Genomic DNA, 27,235 nt, shown 5'->3' on the forward strand with positions numbered 1-27,235 from the left:
GACACAGACACAATCATAGTCTCTGACCACTTAGACGAGACAGGACATTAGCAGCACAGAGACCATACAAAAAAACTCGATGTGGGCCACATGCTGGTTGTGCTTGTGGGTTGTAGTTTGTGGGTTGTGGCTTCCCTCAGACTGGGTTATGTAAAGTGTTGCCATGGCCTCTTTGGTGGCTCCTGTAGCCTCATACTTTGTATGACTGTCTAGCCCAGCTGGGGCGTCAGACACAAAATGGAGTATTGTTGAGGGCAGGACACGATACCACAGAGGACAACACAGACTCCCACAGGACAACAGGATGAGATGTGACCAAGGAGTATATGTGGCTGGAATTCTGGCTTCTCATGGTTCACACAACAACCCAGGAAGGGGAGATATTCCACGGAGTAATGGGTATAGGGTGACCCCGGAAAATGTGAAAAAGATGGGAACAAGGAATGAGAGCACATGGACATCACAAAGTAAACTGAACACCAGATCACAGTTCCGCTTGGCCACACACGGTCTTTACCCTGGATGGTCAAAGTGGCTGATGTCCTTTCCTGCCCGCACACACATGAGTACTCCCCAGCATCTTCCACAGCCAGGCCACGGATCTCCAGCTCACATGCTGTCCCATCCTGCCTCAGGCTGACTCTGGCCCCAGCTCTGAGGGTCTCAGAGCCCTTCGTCCACTCCACAGGGACCGCCTTGCTCAGCTCACAGCGCAGCATGACTGTGGCCCCTTCTGTGGCCTCTTCATTCCTCAGGCTCTTTGTGAACTTGGCGGGCACAGCTGGGGATGGTCAGAAAGACACAGACACAATCACAGTCTCTGAACACATGAATAAGACAAGACACTAACAGCACAGAAAAGACACAAACCAAACTAGACATGCGCCATGTGCTTGCTGGGTGTGCCAAGCACACACTGTGGGTTGTGGCTTCCCTCAGACTGGCTTATATGCAGCGTGGCCGTGGCCTCTTTGATGGTTCATCAAGCCTCATACTTTGTATGACTCTGGCTAGCATGGCTGGAGAGTCGGACACAGAATGGAGAATTGTTGAGGGCAGGACACAGTAGCACAGAGGACAAGACAGACTCCCACAGGACAACAGAACTAGCAGGGACTGAGAGGTCAAAAGTGGCTTGGATGCTGGCTTCTCTTGGTTCATACAACCACCCAGGGAAGGGGAGACATTTCACGAAGTAACAGTGGAGGGTGACATCGGAGAATGGGGGAGAGAAAGAACGTGAACATGGAATGAGTGCACATGGACATCACGAGTCACTTGGACACTAGATCACAGCTCTGCTTGGCCACACACAGTCTTTACCCCTGATGGTCACCGTGGCTGACGTTCTCTCCTGCCCGCATACACACGAGTACTCCCCGGCATCTGCCACGGCCAGGTCACGGATCTCCAGCTCACACACCGTCCCATCCTGTCTCAGGCTCACTCTGTCCCCGGCTCTGAGGGTCTCAGACCCCTTCCTCCACTCCACGGGGACCGCCTTGCTCAGCTCACAGCGCAGCGTGGCCGTGGCCCCTTCCATGGCCTCTTCCTTCCTCAAGCTCTTTGTGAATGTGGCGGGCAGGGCTGGGGAGAGCCAAGGATCAGGAGGACTCCAGGCTGTCTCGAGGACTCTATGTCCAGGACGAGACACCCACAAGCACCACACAAACTGCCCAGGGCCATAACACGAATGAGTGAATGGAGCACAGAGTGGGTGAGGAAACAGTCCAGGAGAGGCAAACACAAGCCTGGACACAGACACCAGAACAAATACTTGACAAGGAGATGGAGGCTTGGAGTTCCCAGGGGGACACAGCTGGAGACACACAGATGCCCACAGTCTGACAAGGAGAAGGTGGTGATAATGGACAACATGCAGACACCAAGACATTGGCCCACGTGGCCACACATGACCTTTACCCCTGACAGTCAGCATGGCCGATGTCCTCTCCTGCCCGCACACACACGAGTACTCCCCAGCATCCTCCATGGCCACACCACGGATCTCCAGCTCACACATGTTTCCGTCCTGCTTCAGGCTGACTCTGTCTCCAACTCTGAGGGTCGCGGACCCCTTCTTCCACTCCACAGGGGATGCCTTGCTTAACTCACAGTGTAGCTTTGCCGTGGCCCCTTCCATGGCTTCTTCCTTCCTCAGGCTCTTTGTGAACTTGGCGGGCAGGGCTGGGGAGAGCCAAGGATCAGGAGGACTCCAGGCTGTCTCGAGGACTCTGTGTCCAGGACGAGACACCCACAAGCACCACACAAACTGCCCAGGGCCACAACATGAATGAGTGAATGGAGCACAGAGTGGGTGAGGAAACAGTCCAGGAAAGGCAAACACAAGCCTGGACACAGACACCAGAACAAATACTTGACAAGGAGATGGAAGCTGGGAGTTCCCAGGGGGACACAGCAGGAGACACACATATGTCCACGGAGTCTGACAGGGAGATGGTGGTGACATAGCAACAATATGCAACACCAAGACATTGGCCCACGTGGACACACATGATCTTTACCCCTGACAGTCAGCATAGCTGATGTCCTCTCCTGCCCGCACACACACGAGTACTCCCCGGCATCCACCATAGCCAGGCCACGGATCTCCAGCTCACACATGTTTCCTTCCTGCCTCAGGCTGACTCTGTCCCCAGCCATGAGGGTCTCAGACCCCTTCCTCCACTCCACGGGGGCCACCTTGCTTAACTCACAGCACAGCTTTGCTGTGGCCCCTTCCGTGGCCTCTTCCTTCTTCAGGCTCTTTGTGAACTTGGCAGGCAGGCCTGGGAATGGTCAGAAAGACACAGACATGATCACTGTCTGAGCACTTAGACAAGACACGACATGAACAGCGAAGGTAACACACAAATCCAACTGGGCATGGGCCAAATGCTATATGTGCTAAATGTGCTGTGTGTTGTGGTTTCCCTCAGCCCAGCCTGTGCACAATGTGGCTGTGGCCTCTTCTGTGGCTTCTCAGGCCTCATACTTTGTATGACTCTGGCCAGCATGGCTGGGAAACAGCCAAGAAGCAGGAGGACAGTCGGCTCTCTGGGCACTTGTGTCCAAGATGGTACCCACACAAGGATCCCACAACTGCAGAGGGCCGTGGGGCTTATGAGATACACATGCACCAACAGGAGGTGGCAAATGGCCTTGCAGAAACAAGGGGCACAAGGACTGACACCAACAGCAGGACATGTGCTGGATAACAATAAGGATCCAGGAGACCCTGAAACCACAGTTGAATAGAGACAAATGCCCACGAGTCCTACACAGAAGATGGTGATATGGTGACAATGTGCCCACATCGAGCCACTGGTCCACATGGTCACAAATGGTTTTTATCCCTGACAGTCAGCGTGGCTGATGTTCTTTCCTGTCCGCACACACACGAGTACTCCCCGGTGTCCACTAAGGCCAGCTCACGGATCTCCAGCTCACACACCATCCCATCCTGTCTCAGGCTCACTCTGTCCCCCGCTCTGAGGGTCTTGGGCCCCTTCCTCCACTCCACGGGGACCGCCTTACTCAGCTCACAGTGCATAATGGCTGTAGCCCCTTCGGTGGCCTCTTCCTTCCTCAGGGTCTTTGTGAACTTGGCGGGCAGGGCTGGGGAGAGCCAAGGAGGACTCCAGGCTCTCTTGGGGACTCTATGTCCAGGATGAGACACCCACAAGCACCACACAAACTGCCCAGGGCCACAACACGAATGAGTGAATGGAGCACAGAGTGGGTGAGGAAACAATCCAGGAGAGGCAAACACAAGCCTGGACACAGACACCAGAACAAATACTTGACAAGGAGATGGAGGCTTGGAGTTCCCAGGGGGACACAGCTGGAGACACACAGATGCCCACAGTCTGACAGGGAGAAGGTGGCGATAATGGACAACATGCAGACACCAAGACATTGGCCCACGTGGCCACACATGACCTTTACCCCTGACAGTCAGCATGGCCGATGTCCTCTCCTGCCCGCACACACACGAGTACTCCCCAGCATCCTCCATGGCCACACCACGAATCTCCAGCTCACACATGTTTCCGTCCTGCCTCAGGCTGACTCTGTCCCCAGCTCTGAGGGTCACGGACCCCTTCCTCCACTCCACGGGGGATGCCTTGCTTAACTCACAGTGTAGCTTTGCTGTGGCCCCTTCCGTGACCTCTTCCTTTCTCAGGCTCTTTGTGAACTTGGCGGGCATGGCTGGGGATGGTCAGAAAGACACAGACACAGTCACGGTCTCTGAGCACATGGACGAGACAGGACACAAGCAACACAGAAAAGACAAATAAATGGACACGGGCCATGTACTAAGTGTGTTGAGCACACACTATGGGTTGTGGTTTCCCTCAGGCTGTCCTGTGCACAGTATGGCCATGGCCTCTTTGGTTGCTCCTCAAGCCTCATAATGTGTATGATTCTGGCTAGCACAGCTGGCGAGTCAGACACAGGACAGAGGATTGGTGAGGGCAGGACACAATAGCACAGAGGACAAGAAAGAGTCCCATGGGACAACCGGACCAGCAATGACCAAGGAGTGGGTAAGTGGCTGGGATGCTGTCTTCCGGTGGTTCACACAACAGCCCAGAAGGGGAGAGATTCGATGGAGTAACAGGGCAGGTGACACCAGAGAATGTGAGAGAGAAAGAACGTGAAAACAGAATGAGTGCAGATGGATGTCATGAAGTCAACTGGACACCAGATCACAGCTCTGCTTGGCCGCACGTGGTCTTTACCCCTGATGGTCAGCATAGCCGACGTCCTCTCCTGCCCACACATGCATGAGTACTCTCCAGCATCTGCCACGGCCAGGCCACAGATCTTCAGCTCACACATGGTCCCATCCTGCCTCAGGCTCACTCTGTCTCCAGCTCTGAGGGTCTTGGACCCCTTCCTCCACTGCACAGGGGCTGCCTTGCTCAGCTCACAGTTCAGTGTGGCTGTGTCCCCTTCCATGGCTTCCTGGGTCTTCAGATTTTGGATGAACTGAGCAGGCAGTGCTGTGGAGGGTCAGATGGATAGAAGTCATCAATCCCTCTGGAGGATTTGGGGCCTGATGTGAACACTCAGGATCAACAAAGCAGAAGTATGGAGGAGGACAGGCAGATCAGCTCATGTTTGACTGCAATGGCCTCTGGCATCTTGCCCTGAGGGTCATTTTACCCAGGGACTGCCTCCTTCCAGGTGTCATGTCTTCTCAATATCCTCATACCCCGACCTTTCGTACTAGCCCAGCTCTGGCCTCACCTGCACTGAGCTTGAAGCCAGGCTCCTCCCACTCACACATGACATTATGGCTCTTTCATGGAAGAATGCCCATGAGGCACCTCGTGGTCATGACATTCACTGCTCCACTGCTGCTTCTCACCCCATGTTTCCCAGCCAAAGCAGGGCATCCATCTCTTGCTGCCCACACCTGGGCTCATTGCACACTATCCCCACCCACACTAGGCCCTCTCTGCTCCACCTCACATGTTCTTGTCCAGACTCCACCAGACACTCACTCTCCTGCTCAGATTTCCAAGACTATGATGGATGCAGCCATGGCCTTTTAACCACACCCCTGGGCCCTTGTCACCTGAATTCCAACTGTAGGCACAATGAGGTCCTAAAGTTACAGGTGACCAGTGTCCACCCTAGTCACACCATGTTGTGGGGTGACTCCCGTACCCCAAATTCATGTCAAGGCCCCAGGGGGCCTCAGAACAGGGCTGGAGATGGAGTCTTTAAAGAGGTGGTTAAGGTAAAAGGGGGTCACTAGGGTGGGCCCTGATCTTATATGACTGAATCCCTATCAGAAGAGGACATCGGGACACACACACACACACACACACACACACACACACACAGAGGGACAGCTACGTGAAGACACAGGACATGAGAAGGCAGTCATCTGCAAGCCAATGAGAGGACTCTGGAGGAACCAGCCCTGTCCTGACTGGATCCCAGACTCCAGCCTCCAGGACTGGGAGACTACACGTTTCCAATGTCAAGGCCGCTTCTCTATATCTCAGTCATGCCTGTTTTGATAGCGGGAGCGGTTCCTGCCATAACAAAGACCTCAATTTCTAGAACCAGCTTTGGAACTGATGTTGAGTGAAGGCTGGGTTTTGACAGACAGCCGGATAGATCTAGATTGCCTGGAGTAGATCATGGGAGCAGGGGTCAGTATAGGCATTACGGCACTTCTGGTGAGGCCCAAATCGGCAATGAGAAACAGCTGACTGGACACTTTCAGGAAAAGTAGTATCTGTAGGAAGTAGCAAGGAACCTGGATGAATTCTGCCCAGTCTGTGGGTGGATGAATTCTGCCCAGAATCTGTGGAAGGTGGGCCTCGTGAGCAGTGAACTTGCACTGGTTAGCTGAGAGATCTCCAAGAAGAGAGTTGAGGGAGCAGCCTGATTTCTTCTCACTCCTTGTGGTAAAACACAGGTAAGAGCAGGGCAGAAGCGGGAACAGAGGTAGGGTCGCCCAGGCAGGGTGTGCGGAAGGCTGGTCTGATGAGCCACACTCCTGAGAGCTGCATGGGAGACCAACAAAGTTTTGGAGAGCATGCAGATATGCTACAGCCACGCCTGAATCAGAGACGAGAAGGCTGAAATGGAGGAAACCATCAGACTTCCAGGGGTCCTACGGGATGCACCCGTGGAGCTGCCCAACTGTGGACATGTATCACTCGTCGAGAAGGGCAAAGAAGGAAAGCAAGGGAAATTCAGAAGCTGCAGGGCTGCCACGGCATGGGATCCACAGGCCAGGCCACATCTACCCACGGCCCATGGCACCACTTGTGGGCCCAGAGGACAGAGTATTGAGCCAGAGGCTCCTTGTCCAGCCTTAAAATCCAGGAGTCTTTCCTGCCCAGTGTCGTGTCTCCAGGGACCAGGGACCTCTTCCTTCATTTCCGTTTCTCCCCTTCGGAACAGGAATGCGCGTCTGGTACATGTCCTGTGGCTGCGTTTGGGAGGTGTGCAGTCTGACCTCGCAGGTTCATGGCTGAGAGGAAGCCACCTTGAGTGTCACCCAAACCTGGTGCACATGCTTCCATCACACTCTGGATTCTGTGGTGACGCTGGACTCAGGTAAGGCTTTGGAGCCTTGGGAACGGGGTGTGCATACGCTGCACGTGGGAAGGACATGCATTTCCAGGGATGTAAGAGGGCAGAGTGTCATGCACAAACTTGTCCCACCAGCAAATTGTATCCTGGAGTTGTACCCCCGAGACCTCAGAATATGAGCACATATGGAAATACGATTACCCTTCAGAGGGGTAATTAGGGTAAAGAAGGTCACTGGGTGGGTCATTAATCATGCTGGCATCCTAACAAGAGGGGATCAGGACACAAATAAAGGGACAGACACGTGAGGACATGGGAGGAGACAATGTGTACACTCTAAGGACGGATGCTCCTGGGTCCCAACACCTGGATTCAGACTTCCAGCCACTACGAGTGTGGGACCCGTGACAGTGTTTGTCCTGCAGCCCAAGCCAAGTGGGACAGAGCCCTTCAGAGGGCAATCAAACCCTGTCACCAGACAAAGGAGGGCCTGGCCTGTCTGGCCACCTTATCCCTGAACACCCCAATGCTGCCCTCAGTCCTCCTTCATACATTCGTCATGTGTGTGACATGCTCCCAGCCCCACACCTGGGCCCAGGATGTGTGCCCATCCGCAGCCCGATCACAGGCCAGGAGCCCCGGGCCATTCTCCTGGACTGTGATGCCCATCTGTACATGTTTTCCTGGGGGTCCCCGTACCATCCACCCCGGGGCCTGGACAAGACTGACCAGTGTGTTCTTAGTGTGAGACTGTGGGATGCTCCACATGGCTATCGTGTGGTCCTGGAGAGACAGCAACATTGAGAGACATAAGGAGCAAAGACCAAGAGGCAGGGGGAAGTCACTCAGGTGGCCACACACAGTCTTTACCTCTGACGATCAGTGTGGCCGATGTCCTCTCCTGCTCACACACACACGAGTACTCCCCAGCATCCTCCATGGTCAGGCCATGGATCTCCAGCTCACACATGGTCCCGTCCTGCCTCAAGCTGACTCTGTCCCCAGCTCTGAGGGTCTTGGGCCCCTTCCTCCACTCCACAGGGGATGCCTTGCTCAGCTCACAGTGCAGAGTGGCCGTGGCCCCTTCTGTGGCCTCTTCCTTCCTCAGGCTCTTTGTGAACTTGGCAGGCAGGGCTGGGGAGAACCAAGGATCAGGAGGACTCCAGACTGTCTCGGGGACTCTATGTCCAGGACAAGACACCCACAAGCGCCACACAAAGTGCCTAGGGCCACGGCATGAATGAGTGAACGGAGCACAGGGTGGGTAGGAGGCAAATGGCCCAGGAGAGACAGACACAAGCCCAGATACAAATATCAGGACAAATACTGGATGGGGAGATGAAGGCTAGAGTCCCCAGGAGGACACAGCTGGAGAGACACAGATGCCCACGGAGTCTGACAGGGAGAAGATGGTGACATAGTCACAATGTGCAGATACCAAGCCACAGGGCCACATGACTACACACAATCTTTACCTCTGACGGTCAGTGTGGCCGATGTCCTCTCCTGCCCACATACACACGAGTACTCCCCAGCATCCTCCATGGTCAGGCCACAGATCTCCAGCTCACACACGGTCCTGTCCTTCCTCAAGCTGACTCTGTCCCCGGCTCTGACAGTGTCAGACCCCTTCCTCCACTCCACGGGGGCTTCCTTGCTCAGCTCACAGTGCAGAGTGGCCGTGGCCCCTTCTGTGGCCTCTTCCTTCCTCAGGCTCTTTGTGAACTTGGCGGGCAGGGCTGAAGAGAGCCAAGGATCAGGAGGACTCCAGACTGTCTCGGGGACTCTATGTCCAGGACAAGACACCCACAAGCACCACACAAACTGCCCAGGGCCACAGCATGAATGAGTGAACGGAGCACAGGGTGGGTAGGAGGCAAATGGCCCAGGAAAGACAGACACAAGCCCAGACACAAACATCAGGACAAATACTGGATGGGGAGATGAAGGCTAGAGTCCCCAGGAGGACACAGCTGGAGAGGCACAGATGCCCACGGAGTCTGACAGGGAGAAGATGGTGACATAGTCACAGTGTGGAGACACCAAGCCACAGGGCCACATGACTACACTCAATCTTTACCTCTGACCGTCAGCGTGGTCGAAGTCTTCTCCTGCCCGCACACACACGAGTACTCCCCGGCATCTGCCACAGCCAGGCCATGGATCTCCAGCTCACACACAGTCCTGTCCTGCCTCAGGCTGACTCTGTCCCCAGCTCTGAGGGTCTCAGACCCCTTCTTCCACTCCACGGGGGCCACCTTGCTTAACTCACAGTGCAGCTTTGCTGTGGCCCCTTCTGTGGCCTCTTCCTTCCTCAGGCTCTTTGTGAACTTGGCGGGCAGGGCTGGGGAGGAACAAGGTGACACAGGGAGCATCAGACCAAGTAACTTAAGAAGTCAGGATGTGGACACTCAACAATGAAATGCACCCTGGAGCAAATAGGAAATCAAAGAATGGACACATGGACACATGGGTGGATCACAGTGTGTGGGGGCTGGGCAGCAGGGAGACAGAGGAGCTGGCATCCACAGTGGACCTCAGGACATGGACACATGCATGGGAATGGTCATAGTGCCCACAGAACAGATAGACATAGTGGCCAACGGGGACATCTGCCAGCATCTTCCATGGTCAATCCTGTCTTAGACTGTACCTGATGCTAGATTCAAGGTCCCAGGTCCCTCATCTACCTCGCATACCCCAGGCTGCCCTGCTTGGACCACATCATGGCCGCAGCCTCTGACAGCTGCTCCCAGACTAGAGGGCACCCATGCTCCATGAGGTCACCCGGTGCTCCTATGGCAAAGATGCTATGTTCATCCACACAGTTCAAGCACCATAGGGGCCCGGGTGCTCCTAGGATACCCTCGGGATGTGGGGGGTGTCCTCATCCTACCTTGTCTCATCTGCTTCCCTGCAGGAAGTGACCAGGCCCCCATAAGGGCCCCTGAGGACCCGGGCCCCATCAGGGAGCCACCAGCCACACCATGGCAGGGCCTGTTCTGAGCCCCCATTCCCAAGGGTCTCGGGCCCCTCGCACCACTGCACAAGTTCCTCCCAGAGCCTGCTCAGGCCCCAGGACCTTGGTGTAGGGGTTGTCAGGCCTGAGAGGAGCAGACACACGCACAGAGAGCAAATGAGAAATGGCCACAGATATCAACCTGGCAACACAGCTGCCTTTTGGAGGCAGGGCCTCGGGGACAGCAGGCAGGATGACCCATGGCAGGCAGCTCCACTGCATAGGGACTCCCACCTGCCCCTCACAGGGCCTATCATCCCTAACCCTGGACCAGCCCTCCTGTCCTGCCCTGCATCCTGAATCCCACCATGTCTGAGATGTCCCACTCCCAAAAGACTTCCTGCCAATGCTGTGAGCAGACCTACCCACCTGTCAGCATCAGACCTGGACCCCACCTCCACATGGATGTCCCCCTGCCTTCCTGGGCATGGCACACATGACCTTCCCCTCCATCACCCGCCACATTCCATCCATACCCACTGTCACCTCCACACCTGCTTCACCTCACCTCCATACCTGCCTCACCTCATGTCCACACCCACCTCACCTTCCTGACCACCTTACCTCACATCACCTTACCTCATCCACCTCACCCCATCTCCACACCCACCTTATCTCACCTCCATATCCACTTCACCTCTCCACACCCACCTCACCTTCCTCACCCACCTCATCTCACTTTCCACACTCACCCACCTCACCTCCATAACCACCTCACCTGACCTCATCCACCTCAATTCACCTTCCTCACCCACCTCACCCCTACACCTGCCTCACCTCATGTCCACACCTACCTCACCTTCTTGATCTACCTTACCTCACATCACCTCACCTCATCCATCTCACCTCACCTCCACACCACTTCACTTCTACAATCGCCTCACCTCACCTTCACACCCACCTTACTTCCACACCCACATAACCTCCACACCTGCCTTGCCACACCTCCACACCTGCCTTGCCACACCTCCACACCTGCCTCATCTCCACAATCACCTCATCTCACCTCCACACCCACTTCACCTCACCTTACTCATCTCACCACTACACCCACTTCACCTCATCCACCTTGCCTCATCTCCATACCTGCCTCAATTCACCTCCACACCCCCCCACCTCCACAATCACCTCCCCTCCCCTCCACACCCACCTCACTTCTCTCCACACCCATCTCACCTCACCTGCACACCCACCTCGCCTCACCTCCACACCCACCTCGCCTCACCTCCACACCTGCCTCACCTCCACAGTCACCTCACCTCACCTCATTTTTCTCATTCACCTCACCTCAACACCCTTCACCTTCACACCCATCCATCCACCTTACCTCAACACCCATCTAATCTCACTTCCACACCTATCACCTCACTTCACTTTATCTCTGCATCTATACCCAGACTTCATGTCACCTCAACTCAACTCACCCCCACACACACAGACCTCCCCTCAACTCACGCTACACACCCAATCTAACCTCACTTCACCTCACACACTTTCTACATAAACTCACCTCATTCACCTTCCACACCCACCTCACATGATTCACCTCATAGTCTACATCTACCTCACCACATCTTACCTCCAAACCCACTCACCTCACCTCACCCCACCTCACTCTGCACACCTTGACCTTGCCTCCATCCACCCTCCACATCCGCACTTCACCCCCACATCTCTTCCATGTCCCTGCATGTGTTTCCCGGCTCCCTTCCCCAGTCAGCCTCTCAGTATCGCTGCGTTGAGTGCCAAGCTTCGATCTAGTTCCTAGCTCCTCTGCGGCATGTTCCCTCCAGAGAACTCATGAAGTCTGTAATCCTCAGTTGTAGTGTAGGATGCCCCCCATTTCTCCCTGAGATGTAACCCCCTGAGGGCAGAAAGAACCTTATTCTCTGCAGTTTATTTGGGATAAGTCTCACACAAGCAGATGCTAGAGACTCATGCTGCAGGATGCAGGAGACAGAGGCAGAGAGGCAGAAGGACCCTATGGCAACCAGGGCAGAACAACAGGACAGCTTTTTGAAACATGGAGACACTGCTCCACATGACCACACAAAATCCTTACCCCTGACAGTCAGTGTGGCCGACGTCCTCTCCTGCCCACACACACATGAGTATTCCCCAGAGTCCACCACAGCCAGGTCACAGATCTCCAGCTCACACATGGTCCCATCCTGTCTCAGGCTGACTCTGCCCCCAGCTCTGAGGGTCTCAGACCCTTTCCTCCACTCCACAGGGGCCTCCTTGCTCAGCTCACAGTGCAGAGTGGCTGTGGCCCCTTCCATGGCATCCTTGCTTCTCAGTCTCCCTATGAACTCAGCAGGCAGGGCTGGGAAGTCAGACATAGAAGATCAGATTCTCTGGAGATTTTGGGGGGTGGTGGTACATGATGGGACAGATGACAAGACAGACTTCTACAGAACAACAGGACCAGCAGTGACCAAGGAGTGGTAAGTGGCTGGGATACTGGCTTCTCACAGTTCACACAACAGCCCAGGAAGGGGAGAGATTCCACAGAGTAACGGGTGGAGGGTGACACCAGAGAATGTGGGAGAGAAAGAACATGAACATGGAATGAGAGCAGATGGACATCACAAAGTCAACTGGACACCAAATCACGACTGCTTGGCCACACGTGGTCTTTACCCCTGACGGTCATCATGGCTGAAGTCCTCTCCTGCCCACACACACACGAGTACTCCCCAGCATCTGCCACGGCCAGGCCACGGATCTCCAGCTCACACATGGTCCCGTCCTGCCTCAGGCTGACTCTGTCCCCGGCTCTGAGGGTCTCAGACCCCTTCCTCCACTCCACGGGAGCCTCCTTGCTCAGCTCACAGCGCAGCGTGGCTGTGGCCCCTTCTGAGGCCTCCTTGCTTCTCAGTCTCCCTATGAACTCAGCAGGCAGGGCTACAACAGGGCCCAACAGGAAATGTCACCTTTGACCTCCCACAGGAATGAAAGGAGCATGTGGGCAAGGCAGGCACGCATGCTTACCCTTCACTGTGAGCATGGCCAAGGTCATCTGGTCCCCAAAGTGGCAGGAGTACTGCCCGGTGTCCTGGGGCCGCAGGTCCCGGACCACCAGCTCCAGCACTGCGCCCTCCTGACGCAGGCTGTACTTGCCTCCGGGCCGCAGAACCTCATCTCCACGGCGCCACTCCACAGGCGCGGCCATGGATGACAGCACACAGCGCAGTGTGGCAGCTCCACCCTCCGGCACCTCCAGGTCCTTCAGCCCCTCACGGAACCGCACCGGCCGTGCTGCAAGCAGGCACAGGCTTGGCTTGACCCCTCCATCCTGCACCCCAGCTGAGGGCCCCTGGGGTTGGGGACAGCTGAGGACACAGCAGCCAGAGGGCTCAGGCAGGCCCACCTCACCCTTCCTTCACTGGGGGTTATGGGCAGCGAACTCCAAAACTCTGTCCTCTGGGGGGGGGGCAAACAGTTGGGAAGAGAACTGTGTCCCCCACCCTAATTCATATGCTGGAGCCCCAACCCCCAGAACCTCAGGATGTGACTGTGTTTGGAGATGGAGTCTTTACAGAGGTGATTTCGGTAACCTGAGGTCATTGGGATGGGCCGAATCCCACGTATCTGAGCGATCACATAGGAGCTGAGGACACAGACGGAGAACAAAGCCAGAACATAGGCAGGGGGCGGTGTGTGCAAACCAAGGAGAGAGGCCTCAGTGGGGAAACAGCCCCACCCACACCTGGATCTCAGACTTCCCCCTCCAGGACTGGGACACAGTAAATGTCCATGTTTTAACTGGTCTTTGGATCCATGGTATTTGTCATGTGGTCTATGCTGAGACACTTGGAGATGAACCAAGCCAGGAGGAGGGGACACAGAGATGTCAAAAAACAAGACATAGGAATGAAGCAAGTCAGACGCTGCTGGTCAGGAGACACAGGTGGAAGATGGTCAACTCTACCAAAGCAGCAGACACCTGGACATGCACCTGGACATGCCACAGGCTCCCCCACACAGAGAGTAGGACATGAGCCCAGGAACTCACCATGGACCCTGACAATGGAGCTGCTCCAGGAGCCCCCGGCCTCACACTTGTAGCGCCCACCGTCCTGCACAGTGGTACCCTTGATGACCAGCTGGGCCTGGTGGCCCTCCTGGCTCAGCTGGCACCGGGCTGATGGCCGCAGGGTCTTTCCATCCTTGGTCCAGCACACGGGGCTGTCCGGGGCGGTAGTCTCACAGACCAAGGTCAGATCCTCCCCCTCTGTGACCGTGGCATCCGTGAGCTCCCGGGAGAAGACACTTGGCTTTTCTGGAGGTGCAGAGGAAAGCTCAGGAGGTGTGGACCCCTGCCCCATGAGGCTGGGGTCACAAACAGGCTGCCGGGGATACAGAGCAGGCCTGGCATGGCCCAGCCCACACTTTGGAGACTGAGGGATCAGCTCTGCATACCACATGCCGCAATCACCTTCAAAGAGCCCCACCTCCCCGGGATCTGTGGGCCGGGCACCTTGTCTGTGAGCCCCAGGACCATGCTCTGCACATGGCCAAGATCTACCTTCTACAAGGCTGCACCCTCAGCCTTATGGACCAGGCCCCATGCCAGCACTGGGCACACAGCCCACCTGTGACCCGAAGGGCAGCTGAGGTCCGTTGGTCCCCTGCCTCAAAGTGGATGGTGCCTGAGTCCTTGAGCGCCAGCTGCCGCAGGGTCAGCACGTGGTAACCACCTGGCTGAACCTCAATCTCATTGAGCTCATTCGGGTGCAGGGGCGTCTTGTCCAGGAACCAGTGGACAGGCTCGTAGTCGGCAGGGGAGATGCGACAAGAGAAGGTGGCCGAAGAGCCCTCACGCACCTCCATGTCCTCCAGATCCTCTGTGATGAGCACTTTCCGGCCTGCAAGGCACAGACCGGCAAGTCACGGTCCCTTGCAGCCAGCTGCCAAGGGAAAGGGGCACTCCCCAAGACTGGGGGTGGGCTCACAGCTGGACTGAGTAAGGCTCAGAATGATGAAACCCAGAGCACAGCAAATGTATCAGAGCTCAACTGTCCACACGTGCGAGTTTTGGCTCCACTGATGAACCCCAAGCCCACTTCTGGGGTCCTTCTCAGAGCACATGGGGTGGGTCAGAGCGAGCCCTCCTCTCCCCAAACTCTTCTCCACACCTGCCTACGTCCATCCCCAAGGTCACAGAATGCAATTAAATCATGGATTAAAAGAAGAAATAGGAGGGCCCCTGGGTGACTCAGTCAGTTAAGCATCCAACCTTGACTCAGGACATGATCTCACAGCTTCTGGGTTCAAACCCCATGTCTGTGCTGACAGCTCAGAGCCTGTAGCCTGTTTTGGATTCTGTGTCTCCCTCTCTCTCTGCCCCTACCCCATTCATGCTCGCTCGCTCTCTCTCAAAAATGAATAAACATTAAAAAATATTTTTAAAAAAAGAAGTAGGAGTGTGAAAACAGTTGTGGCCATGTGAAAACTTAAATGCTTTGGAAGATTGGCGACGTGAAAAAACGCACTTCTGCAGCTGACCTAGGTGTGGGGAAGGCTCAGAGAGAAGTCCTAATGATGGAGAGGGACTGTCTCCAGCCTTCTTCTGCACCTGCAGGTGTCTTACATCTATGGGACCACAAAAGGAACTCGTGGATGGCCCATTGGTGGGTGACGTGTGCAGGGCAGACAAGGAAACTGAGTCACAGACTAGTGCGCAAAGAAAAGGCTCTGGCCGCACAGCCAGATGGGCAAGTGTGTATTGTCTCTGAAGAGGATGCTGTGTGACAGCGTGTTTCTCACTTTAGCTGATGTATCCTGGATTAAGCATGAGTACGAGCTTTGTGACCAACCAGGGATTCTACTGTGCTTACAGAGTGGATGTGGTGTGAGCTCACTGGGCTTGCTGGATTTCACAGAAGAGGACAGGAAAAAAACCACAGCAAGGCTTCTTTGTTGTTCTTTCGTTATTTCCCACGGACAGAGCCCCCGCCCCCGGGAGGGCCCTCCTCCTGACCTCCCTGAATGCTGGACCCTGGCGTTGGGAGGGGAGTGCACCATCCTGCCTGGACATCAATATGCCCTATGATTCTGGGCCAACCACGGACTGCATCGGGCCCCCACTTCCCCATCTGGGAGGTGGGAGAATAGCATTCATGCCGCCTGGCAGGTGCAACTGTTACTCCTCACATCTGGAGGCATCCCCAGGCCACACTCCCTGCAGAGCCCCGGTGTGGGGGCCAGACACATTCCAGCACACAGGCTCCGAGCAAACAACTGCGTGAATTCATGAGGACACGTGCTCATTCACACTGTGTCCCTTTAGCAGGACCTCAGAGACGAGACCACCCAGGGCCAAGCTCCCAGGGATGGGGAAACTGAGGCTGGTCCCTGACAGCCTCCAAGCCCACTTTGAACAAAGCTTACTCCCAACCACACCCCCGGCCAGCATGACACCAGGCCCCACCTTGCACCAGGAGCCGGGCCTGGGAACAGGCCTGGCCGATGTCACAGGTGTAGGTGTCACTGTCCGCCTTCTCCAAGGCGCTGATGGTGAGCCTCAGGGTCAGGCCCTCCTGGCTGGGTGCGTGCTTCCCAGAGGCATGCAGCTCCGTGAGGCCCTTGCGCCAGATCACCACAGCTGCGGGACGCTCTGTCTTGCACGTGAACACGGCTGTGCCCTTCTCTTCCACATGCAGGTCGGTCAGCTCGTCTGTGAACCAGTTGGCCTTTTCTGGGAGGCAGTGGGAAGAAGTGGGGGTTGAGGGCTGTGCAGACCCCATGCCAGCCCCTCCGGACAGGGAACAGCCCCCACCATGGGCAGGGAGGGATGGACAGAGGCCAGGGGACCCATCCCAGGGTCTCCTGTGGGGTCACCTTCCACACGGAGACTCGCTGTGCTCTTGGAAGCTTCTGTCTCACACGTGTATTCTCCTGAATCCTTGAGCGACACCGCACGGACCACCAGAGTGGCCCAAGTGCCTTCCGTGACCAGGTCATACTTCTGACTCTTGCGAATGGCCTTCCCGTCCTTTAGCCAGCGCACCGGGGTCCCGGCCCGAGACAGCTCACAGCTCATCACCACATCCTCACCCAGAGCAGCCTGCTGGTCTTCTAGAGGCTTCGTGATACCTGCCGGCCTCTCTGAAGAGAGCAGAGAGCAGAACAGCCCCGTGAGGCATGGCCACACCCCAGCCGTGCTTAGGGTGAGGGCAGGGCAAGCACTACAGAGGTGGAGACCACAGGACCTTCTGGGGCCTCAGGGTCTGGAGTGCAAGAGGCCCCACAGTCACAAGGCAGGGGCCTGGGAGGGGAGATATGAGACCACAGACCCTCACACCTTGGTATCACTCAGAGCCCCAAGACTCAAAAGTGTGGCCACCGCCATTGCCAGCTGTGAATTGAATATCACCCACCTGCACCAGTATTTATACCAGGTACACAAGCTTAGGAATGCCAATGGCGATTTCACTAGCTCAGTGAGCAGTGAGCCCTAGGGGCCACCATGCTGTCAGACCCCCAACCCTGCTCCTGCCCACAGACTGGAGGCTCTCGCCCCACAGAGTGAGCTCTCTGAGATGACCAGACACCCCTTGCACCCCAGCAGGTGCTTCTGGGCCTCCAACAGGGGAGCTCCCCGGGGACTGGGGGACTGTCCCCAGAAGCACCGTTTCTGGCCCGAGGCCCCACTCCACCCTCACCCCAGTGGAGACAGGCCCCCATCCCTGCACACGGTGCCCACCTCTGATGATGAGGGAGGCCTTGGAGGTGAGGTCCCGCACGGAGAACACCACCTCCCCAGCATCTCCAGGAGCCACATCTTGAACAACCAGGGTGTATTTGCGGCCCTGGCGTGTGGCCCGGAAGCGGCCAGAGCCACCCACTGTCTTCCCGCCAACTGTCCATATGGCCACATCGCTGGGGTTCTCATGGGACAGGACACACTCGAAGGTGCAGCTCTGGCCCTCCGGCACCTCCACCGACTTCAGCCTCTTGGTGATGCCCACGTGCAGGTCTGTGGGCCACGGAAGATGGTGGTCATGCCGGCCAGGCCCTCGGACACCAGCCTCTTAACACTGGCACTGTCAAGCCCGTTGCTGCCCCAGGTCAGACCCCACAAGGGGCAAGACCTCACTCCCTCCCTCCCCAGTCCCACTCCCCGCTAAGCAAATGTCTCCAGCTGGCCGAACCCTGTTGTATGGATCACAGAGAGCTGTGAGTGTAAACCAGCGTGGCCACCCTCCTATCTGCTACAGAACACTCACTGTGCAGAGAACATTCACTGTCCATGGTGGTGGCCAGCTCAAAGCTCCAGGAGGTGAAGGACAGGCCTGAATGAAGGAGCCATCCAGCTCCAGAACAAACTCACCATGCTGCCCTGCCCCATTCCCTGTCTCACCTCAAACCCTGGCCAGCCCACCAGGGACACGTCCCAGGGTGACTGCGGAGCAAGCCTGCCATGCACATGCAGGAGAAAGAATCGGACCAGAGGAGTGGGCCAGGACAGCAGTGCACACAGGAGGCCAGGCCTAGGCTGACAGTGACTTCTGAAGGAACCGTGTGTTCCAAGCCAGGGGGAAGGGGGGGCAATGCTGCCCTGCTGGCTGTGTAACCCATGGTGCAGCTCAACCTTTCTGAGGCAACTTGATAAACCAGAAATGTGGCCTGCCAACAACCACCTTCACCAGGCTATTCCTGTGGCCTGGAAGTCCTTCCAGAGCATCCTATGCCTGACATCTGGGCCTCTGCCATTAGCCACCCCCAAAAGGCGACCTTGACTGTGCTCCCTCTGTGGTTCCCACACCTGACCACACACATCCCCTGATGCAGATTGAATGTCACTAGCCTGCACTGAATCCCTGGCATCTTGGGACTCTATCACTCATGGCCAGCCCAGTGTCCCCGAGAGCTCTTCTTTTCAACGTCCCCGCCCCACTGTCTGCAACCCAGGCCTCTTAGGGACCATCAAGCCTGGTCTTCCAGGAGCCTGCCCCTGACCTCCTGGGCTCTACAAAGCAGCTCCTGGCACGGTTGAGCGGGTGGGCACCACAGTGGCAGGCCCCGCCTGCCCCTGGACCCGGACCCGCCTCCTGGACCCAGACCCACCCCGGGCCCGGCCCCGCCCCTGGCCGCGACCCCCCCTGCCGCCTGGACCCAGACCCACCAGTGGACAGGGCTCTGCCCCTGGACCCAGACCCGCTCCTAGACCCGGACCCGCCCCTAGAAACAGTTCCGCCCCTGGACTCAGATACATCCCTAGACCTAGCCCTGTCTGCCCCCTGGACCCAGACACGCCCCTGGACGCAGACCCGCCCCCTGGACCCGGCTCCGCCCCTGGACCCGGCCCTGTTCCTGCAACCAGCCTGCCCCTGAGATGGCCCCACCCCTAGAGATGGCCTCGCCCATGGACCCAGCTTTCCTGGAGCCTACTCCATGCCTTGGACCCGGCCCCACCCCATGGACTCTGGCCCTACCTTGGACCCGGACCCGCCCCTAGAGACGGCCTCGCCCCTGGCGACAACTCCGCCCCATGAACCCGTATGCGTCCCTGGACCCGGCTCCATTCCTTGAACCCAGACTCTCCCCTGGACCCGGCCCCGCCCCATGGACCCGGCCCTGCCTCCTGGTGCCTACTCCATCCCTTGGACCCGCCTCCGCCCCATGGACCCGGACTCGCCCTGCACGCGCCCTCACCCCATGGACCGGCCCTGCCTCCTGGAGCCCGCTCCACCCCTTGGACCTGGCTCCGCCCCAAGGACCTGGCCCCGCCCCTTAGACCCAGCCCCGCCCCTGCACCCGCCCCCGCCCCATGGCCCGGACCTGTCTCCTGGACCCGGACCCGCCCTTTGGACCCGGACCCGCCCCATGGACCCAGACCAGCCCCTGAACCCGCTCCCGCCCCGTGGACCCCGCCCTGCCTCCTGGTGCCCGCTCCATCCCTTGGACCGCCTCCCCACCAAGGACCCGGACCCGCCCCCTGGACCCGGACCCGCCCCCTGGACCCAGCCCCACCCCTGCACCCGCCCCGCCCCATGACCCGGCCCTGCCTCCTGGACCCGAACCGCCCCATGGACCCGGACCCGCCCCTTGGACTCGGACCTGCCCCTGCATCCGCCCCCGCCTCCAGGACCGGGACCCTCCCCTTGGACCCAGTCCGCATAGCCACGCACCGTGCACGCTGACTCTGGAGCTGGTCTCCTCGGAGCCCACACTGCAAGTGTAGAGGCCGGTGTCTTCCCAGCTCAGGTCGTGCACCACGAGCCCGCGCGTGCCCGCCGTGTGCAGGAAGTCGTACTTGTCACTAGGGACCAGCTCCACCCCGTCCTTGCGCCACACCACGCGGGCCTGGGGGTCTGAGATCTCGCACTGCAGGGCCAGCGTGCCCCGCTCTTCCGCGGACACATCGTCCAGCGCTTTCAGGAACACCACCGGCTTTGCTGCGGGGAGGTCGTGGGCAGGTGAGCGAGCTCCACCTTCGGCCTGCAAGGACCCCGGCGCCCCGCGCTGGGAGTACCCCAAGGACCCACAGCGACGCCTCACCTTTGACCTCCAGGCGGGCAGTGACCGACACCTTGGGGGAGCAGGCGCGCACAAGGCCGGCGTCGGCCCGCCGAACCCGCTTCAGCACCAGCGTGTGGCGACGGCCTTCGTGGGAGATCTCGTGGAAGCTGTCGTTGTACAGAGGTGTGCCGTTGAGCGACCACTCGACTTCCTCGTCCTCATGGGACAGCTCACACGAGAAGCAGGCGCGGCCCTCCTCCGTGGCTTCTGCGTCCTGCATCGGCTGCATCACTGTAACCTCGCGCGCTGCCAGAGCACAGAGCCATTCAGCACCAACGCAGGAGACCCTTCCCCGGGGGGAGAGGGGGTTCCTTGCCTCCTCTCCCAGACCCTCCCCCCTAGGGACGCTCCTCCCCTTCCCCGGCGAGGACCCTCCCCCCCAAACCCTACCCCCTGAGGATGCTCCCCCCCCTCCCCCTCCGGAGCCCCCGCCCCATGGCAAAGACCCTCCCCACGGCAAAGACCCTCCCCACATCCCCGACCCTCCTCCTTGGGGACCCTCCCCCCCAGACCCTCCCCTCCGGGACCCTCTCCCCGCCCCTCCCCCCTCTACCCCGGGAACACATCCCCCAGGCGGAGACCCTCGCCCTGGCACGGGGCGACCCCATGCGCCCTGGCTACCTTCCACCGTGACCTCAGCGCTGCTCTGGGCACTGCCGGCCTGGCACCGGTAGACGCCGGCGTCCGCGGGCGTGAGCCGGAGGACGCGCAGCTCTGCCATGTGGCCCTCCAGCCTCATCTTGAACTTGTCGGAGGGCGCCAGGGGCGTGTCCTCCTTGTACCACTGCACGGCCTTGGGGGCCGGCTTGAAGTCGCAGGACAGGACCACCGACTGCAGCTCGCGCCCCGCCTTGGGCTCCAGGGGCCGTGTGAGCACCATGGGGATGTCTGCCGCGGGAGGGGAGAGGGCAGCGATGCGTCAGCGGAGGGACCGCGGGGTCCCAGAACCCACCCTGTGCCAGGTCTGCCACCAGACCTGCCAGGTCTGCGCCCCTTCGCCCCAGCGGCGCGCTCACCAGAGACCACCAGGCGTGCGGTGGAGCGCGACTTGCCGATGGTGAAGTGCACCGGACCAGTCATGGTGGAGCAGGTTCGTCGCAGCGTCAGCCGGTGCACCGTGCCCTCCTGCTCCATGCCCACGGTGGGCCCGGCCTGGAGCACTGTCTTTCCCAGGAGCCACTTGGGCGGCCGTACCGAGGGGATGGAGGTCTCACATTCGAACCAGGCAGGTGCGGGCTCCATCACAGTCACGTCCTGCAGGCCCCGCACGATGGTGATGGATTGCTCTGTGGGTGAGGGGCTGGTCACTGGGGCAGTCCCACAGGGAGGACCGCCAGCAGCCACAGGCACAGTGGAGAGGTGCCAGGGTGGCCCCGCCCGCACCTTCCACAAAGAACTGGGCACTGGTCTTCACGTTGCCAGCGTCGCACGTGTAGGTGTCCTCATCATCCGGCTGCACGTCGTTGATGATCAGCTTGCGGTAGAGGCCGTCGCTGACCATCTCGTACTTGGGTCCTGACTGCAGCTCCACGCTGCCCTTGAACCACTGCACCTGGGCGCTGGCCCTGGACATCTGGCACTCCAGCACACCGCGGTGCCTCTCCATGGCTATCTTGTCCCGAAGTGGGCGCAGGATGGTCACCGGCAGCTCTGAGGTGTGACAGGGGTGAGGGGACAGGATAAGGGATGCTCAGTGCCCCCAAAACCCCACCTGAACCCCCACCCATCCACCCACCCGGGTCTGGGTGCTCTGCCTCTGCAGCCTCCAGAGGGCTGGAGCCTCTCTGCCAGGGCCAGCAGGTGGCGAGGCCAGGTGTCACCCTCAGCTTCTCTGGGACCCACTGCATAGAGCTGACCAGGTGAAGGGTGGGCACACCATTCCACCCGCACACACACCACTGCACCGTGCACCCTTGACAAGCTCATCCAGAGCACCCTAGCCTCACCCCTGCCCTGCCTCTTCATATCCACACCCCTCGCCCTGCACAATCCTGCATCAAGCAATTCCAAATCTCATATACCTTCCCCCCAACTTGTGGCAGACCCTCCCTCCTCTATGCCCTGACTGTGGCTAGGGCCACCTGTTAAGGCCTCATGCTCACCACATGCCAGGACCCCACAGTGCTTTCTCTCCATTGCTAAGTCCCAGGAGGAAGGATTTACTGTGACCTCCTGAGCTGCCTCTCCAAGACCCCTGTCTTCCTGGTGAGGAGGCAATACCTCCTTTTCCTCCTTCTGGGTCATTGGTGTCCTGGGACAGCTGCCCTGTCAGTCCCTGTAAGGCTGCAAAACTGTGCATTCACATACACTGTCCAGCAAAAACCCTCCCCTGGGCTCCCTCACCTTTGACTCGGAGCTCAGCTCGAGATTCTGCATTTTCGGCTACAAATCTGATCTCTCCTGCATCTTCTGCCAGGACCCTCCGGTAGATGAGGGTGTATGTCCTCCCTGGAAACACAGGCCAGTCAGTACTGGGAACAGGCCCTGGGGGCAGGATGGAGGACGAGCCCTCCTGACACCTGCCCAACAGCTCACCTTCCTGGCGGATGCGCACATTGTCACTGGGCCGAAGCTTACTGCCCTCCCAGAACCACTGGGCTGGCACCTCATCGTGAGAGATCTTGCAAGAGAAGGTGGCGCCCTCCTTTTCCATCACCTCCACATCCTCCAGGGGCCTCACGATCTGGATGTTACGACCTGGGGTGGCAAGAAGGCCGTGCCATTTGTGGATGCCCAGAGCTCCCCCTTACCCCTCCCACCCAGATTGCTGAGGGGTGCAGGGCGGGGCAGAGCCAGAGGGCTAAGCACTTTGCTGGGGGGATGCAGGGTGGCCAGGAGGCTCTGGCCCAGCAGACCCTGACCCTTAATCTGCCTACCTTGCACCTTCAGGGAGGCTGAGCTCTGAGCATCACGAGCGTCGCACACGTACACACCCTGGTCACCAAGCTCACAGCGGAAAATGATGAGACTCCGACAGGCGCCCTGGGCCACCATGCCCACTGTCTTGCCCACCCTAAGCTCCACGCCGTCCTGAGGAGGAACGAGGTCAGGTCAGGCACTGGAGGTGGCCAACAGAGCAGTCCCACCCCTGCCAGCCCACGGTGACAGGCGGGAGCAGCCCAAGCCACCTTCAGCCAGCGCACGTCCACGTTGGGGCGAGACAGCTCACACTCCAAGGTCACCCTGTCCTTCTCTGTGGCCACTACATCCTGCAGAGGGCGGCTGAACCTCACAGGCAGCTCTGGGTTGGCAGGAAGGGGGAGGTGAGAAGCGGGGCCTGAGATGTGTGGTCTCACACAGCCAGTTCTGGGAATGACACCCCCCACCCTGCCCTTGCCTGGCTCCCCGGGCCTCACTGGGGACAGAGGCAGGTGCACTCAGGAGTGGCCCCCCCCCCGTGCCCACGCACCAGTGACCGTGAGCCGTGCAGACGTGTGCACCCCCTCAGCTTTGAAGGCGATGAGGCCACTATCCTGTGGCCGAAGCCCCGACAGGATGAGGGTGTGGATGGGGCCTTGCACGGCCAGCTGGCATGTGGACCCTGGCTGCAGCCGCACACTGTCTCGCGTCCAGCTGCCCTCCACGTTGTCGTGTGACAGCTCCACATCCATGGTGGCTGTGCCCTGCTCCCACACCTCCACCGCCTGCAGGCCCCGCACAAGCCGGACCTGGCGCACTGCGGGACAAACATGGGGGTGCATGAGGCACCACCGTGAGACCCAGGCCCTTCAGCCAGCCCCCACTCACCTCCCCAGGAGCCTCAGAGCCAGCCAGGCATCCTGGAGGGAAAGGCCCAGCCCTTCCCTTCCTTCTCTCCCATCCTCCCTGCCTCCCGCCACCCCCCAGGGCCTGTCCCTCCAGGGAGACACCCCCTTCCGTCCTCCTTCCTTGACGCCCGACCCCCACGCCCAGCCTGCTGCTGCCACTCACTTTCCACGGTGAGCTTGGCCTGCGTCTTGTCGTCTGGAGTCTCACAGCCATAAAAGCCGCGGTCGGCAAAACCCACGCAGTGAAGAACCAAGCGGTGCCTGGTGCTCTCGGCGTGAATCTCCACGTTCTTGCCTGGCGCCAGGGCCACTGCGTTCCGTGTCCACTTGACCTCGGGCCATGGCCGTGTCAGCTCTACCTCCATGGCCACTGAGCTCCGCTCCTCCACCGTCTGTGGCTCCAGCTTCTTTCTGAACAGCACTGGAGCCTCTGGGGTCATGAGAAAGGGAGGTCATCGCAGCCACTGCCACTCCCAGGAAAGCCAGGGCACAGAGGGGCCTGACCTCCACAGTCGGCACAGCTGCCCCCACCGTGACCTCATGTTCTCACTCCACACTAGGCCCAGCTGCACACCTGTACAGATACAACTGTAGAGAAGGGAACAGAGGCCCCGGGAGCTGCTTCTTCCTCAGCCTGTCTCTCACCTCCCACTCTCCTACTCAGGACAAGCCCACCATGACCAGCAGCAATGGGGCACGGTTGGGGGGGGCAGGTAACACAGATGCTGAGCCCCCAGCCAGTCTGCCCCAAGGAGACCCTGGACACTCTACGTGAAGGAGTGAAAGGAGCCAGTCAGGTGCACCTCCCAGTCCCAGGCTCTGGATGACCTTTCCAGGTGTCCATGTTACTAACTCACTCAGAACCAGCAACAGGTCCCCAGGTGAGGTCCCAGCACCCCCCCCACCCCCAACCCTGCTTGCACTGGCTAACTCCACTCCCTCCCACCTTGCCGACCATGGGGCTCAGCTTGGGATGCCTCCTCCAGGCAGTCTCCCTTGATGGCCTAAACCTCTGCCCACCCACAACCAGACGCACCTTACAGAGGTTTACTTTGTCCCCTTCAGAGTAGGTATCTGGCCCCTGGGTCCCACCTGAGTCTCCTTTCCTTAGCCAACAAAGCCCAGTGTTCCTCGAGGTCACCCAAACCAGCTGGACACAGGTTGGCATCAGAAAGCGGCCTTCGAACCAGTCCCCCTGGGAGGCCCTCCCACGTACCTCGCACCCGGAGGGCAGCAGCAGAGGAGACCCCCTCGGCCTCTGCGGTGATCTGGCCTGGGTCGTCCAGGGTCAGACCCAAGATGGTCAGGCTGTGGCTCGCGCCACTCTGTGAGATGAGGAACTTCTCACTGGGCTGCAGCAACGCGCCATCCCGGAACCACCTGACTGCTGCATCGCTGGGGGACACCACGCACTGGAAGGTGGCCTCCTGGCCTTCTTCCGCCACCACGGCGCTCAACCCAGACATGAACTTGACCATGCGGGGGGCTGCAGACAGGGGTTTTGCTTGAGAGATGAGTAGGAGAGGCAGAGACCCCCCGCCCCATGCAGACACAGAGAGCACACACCTTCTCCAGGAAGGCCCCCAGATGCATCTTCGCCCCTGCCTACCACTGACGGAGAGCTGCGCGCTGGTGCAGTCATCCCGGGTCTCACACGCATACTGCCCCGCATCCTCCAGCCGCAGGCCGGACACGGTGAGCGAGCGCCGGGGCCCTGCGGCTTCCATCTGGAAGCGCTTGCCAGCCCTGAGCTGCGTGCTCCCGCAGCGCCACACCACCTCGGCCTGCGGTGGGCTCAGCTCGCAGGCCAGCGTCACCGTGCCACCTAGCTCCCCGCTCACAGGCTCCAGGGGCCGGCAGAACTTAGCGGCCACCTCTGCGGGATGGAAGGGGGGTGTCAGCCGCGGGGCTTGGGCCAGGGGACAAACTCTGTGCCAACCAGTCATGCGCCCAGAGTGCCACTCCGGCTCCACGCCGGGATGCTGCCTACGCAACCTCATGGGAGACCTTCCAGCCCCACGGGCACCCCAGTGCACACGGGGCTCCCAGAGGACACCCCAGTCCCTCTGACCTTCCACCTGCACTGGGAAGTCCTGCCCATCTGTGCCCACGCGACAGCTGTACACTGCGGTGTCCAGGGTTTGCGCGCCGCGGATCGTCAGGGTGTGGGTGTCCCCCAGGCTGGCCGTTTCGTGCCGCTTGCTGCGGCGGATCTCCACGCCGTCCTTGAGCCACTTCACCGCGGCCACGGAGGGCGTAGCCAGCATGGCGGTCAGGACAATGTCCTCGTGCTCCCTGACCACCAGAGGCTCTCTGCGGCCAGGTCTCTCCACCGTGGGGGTCTCAGGCTCCAGCTCTGTGGGGAGATCAATGAGCATGAGAGCAGGGCCCTTGCATTCCTGGCCTCGCTCATCCCACCTAGGGGCTGCACCGGGGGACGAGATCTGAAATGGGATACACCCACCCCACCCAAACTTCCACTGCTCTGCTGCTGCCTGGCCCGTCCAGTCCTCCTCTGCTGAGACTCTGCTGAACAAGCCTGAGAGTTAATCCAGCAAGGCTCCATGCCACCTAACGGTCACTATCCAGGCTCCCGGGGGTGCGACAGGGTGGCCAGGAAGAGACACCTGGGGTCACGGGCCCGGGAGCCAAGAGCTGAGAGCCCAGCATCCCTGCCCAGCAGAGAAGAGGGGGCCTCATGAGCAGACACTGTAGACAGTGGGCAGCAGGCAGGTCAGAGAGACCACAGCCTGGGGCCTGGGCCCACATTACTGAAAGACATTGGAGCAGGGTCAGGAGAGGAGGCAGGAGAAGACAGCTTGGCCCAGACCAAGATGGGCATCAGAGCAGGGCA

General features: G+C 59.1%; 1 protein-coding gene across 49 annotated transcripts in view; it reads right to left on the minus strand.

Moving 5' to 3' along the window:
* OBSCN (obscurin, cytoskeletal calmodulin and titin-interacting RhoGEF) overlaps positions 1-27,235 on the minus strand; it is a 161,408-nt gene that overhangs the window by 62,145 nt on the left and 72,028 nt on the right. For 21 of the 49 annotated variants that reach the window (XM_045056644.1, XM_045056651.1, XM_045056697.1 and 18 more), the window contains 31 exons: positions 26,453-26,737; positions 25,991-26,257; positions 25,598-25,867; positions 24,545-24,811; positions 24,024-24,290; positions 23,743-23,855; positions 23,491-23,644; positions 23,150-23,311; positions 22,958-23,062; positions 21,998-22,264; positions 21,631-21,900; positions 21,236-21,502; positions 20,594-20,860; positions 20,224-20,490; positions 17,796-18,068; positions 16,931-17,197; positions 16,521-16,787; positions 14,683-14,955; positions 14,103-14,369; positions 13,079-13,345; positions 12,728-12,991; positions 12,147-12,410; positions 9,146-9,409; positions 8,541-8,804; positions 7,936-8,199; positions 4,746-5,009; positions 3,949-4,212; positions 2,526-2,789; positions 1,924-2,187; positions 1,324-1,587; positions 518-781 (listed from right to left, as the gene is read on the minus strand). In XM_045056644.1, coding sequence (XP_044912579.1) covers positions 518-781; positions 1,324-1,587; positions 1,924-2,187; positions 2,526-2,789; positions 3,949-4,212; positions 4,746-5,009; positions 7,936-8,199; positions 8,541-8,804; positions 9,146-9,409; positions 12,147-12,410; positions 12,728-12,991; positions 13,079-13,345; positions 14,103-14,369; positions 14,683-14,955; positions 16,521-16,787; positions 16,931-17,197; positions 17,796-18,068; positions 20,224-20,490; positions 20,594-20,860; positions 21,236-21,502; positions 21,631-21,900; positions 21,998-22,264; positions 22,958-23,062; positions 23,150-23,311; positions 23,491-23,644; positions 23,743-23,855; positions 24,024-24,290; positions 24,545-24,811; positions 25,598-25,867; positions 25,991-26,257; positions 26,453-26,737 — 7,746 coding nt within the window. The remainder of the gene's footprint in view (positions 1-517; positions 782-1,323; positions 1,588-1,923; positions 2,188-2,525; positions 2,790-3,948; positions 4,213-4,745; positions 5,010-7,935; positions 8,200-8,540; positions 8,805-9,145; positions 9,410-12,146; positions 12,411-12,727; positions 12,992-13,078; positions 13,346-14,102; positions 14,370-14,682; positions 14,956-16,520; positions 16,788-16,930; positions 17,198-17,795; positions 18,069-20,223; positions 20,491-20,593; positions 20,861-21,235; positions 21,503-21,630; positions 21,901-21,997; positions 22,265-22,957; positions 23,063-23,149; positions 23,312-23,490; positions 23,645-23,742; positions 23,856-24,023; positions 24,291-24,544; positions 24,812-25,597; positions 25,868-25,990; positions 26,258-26,452; positions 26,738-27,235) is intronic. The other 28 variants (XM_045056740.1, XM_045056739.1, XM_045056736.1 and 25 more) reach the window with 21 other exon arrangements.

This window comes from Felis catus, chromosome A1 (genome assembly GCF_018350175.1).
Source record: "Felis catus isolate Fca126 chromosome A1, F.catus_Fca126_mat1.0, whole genome shotgun sequence".
NCBI lineage: Eukaryota > Metazoa > Chordata > Mammalia > Carnivora > Felidae > Felis > Felis catus.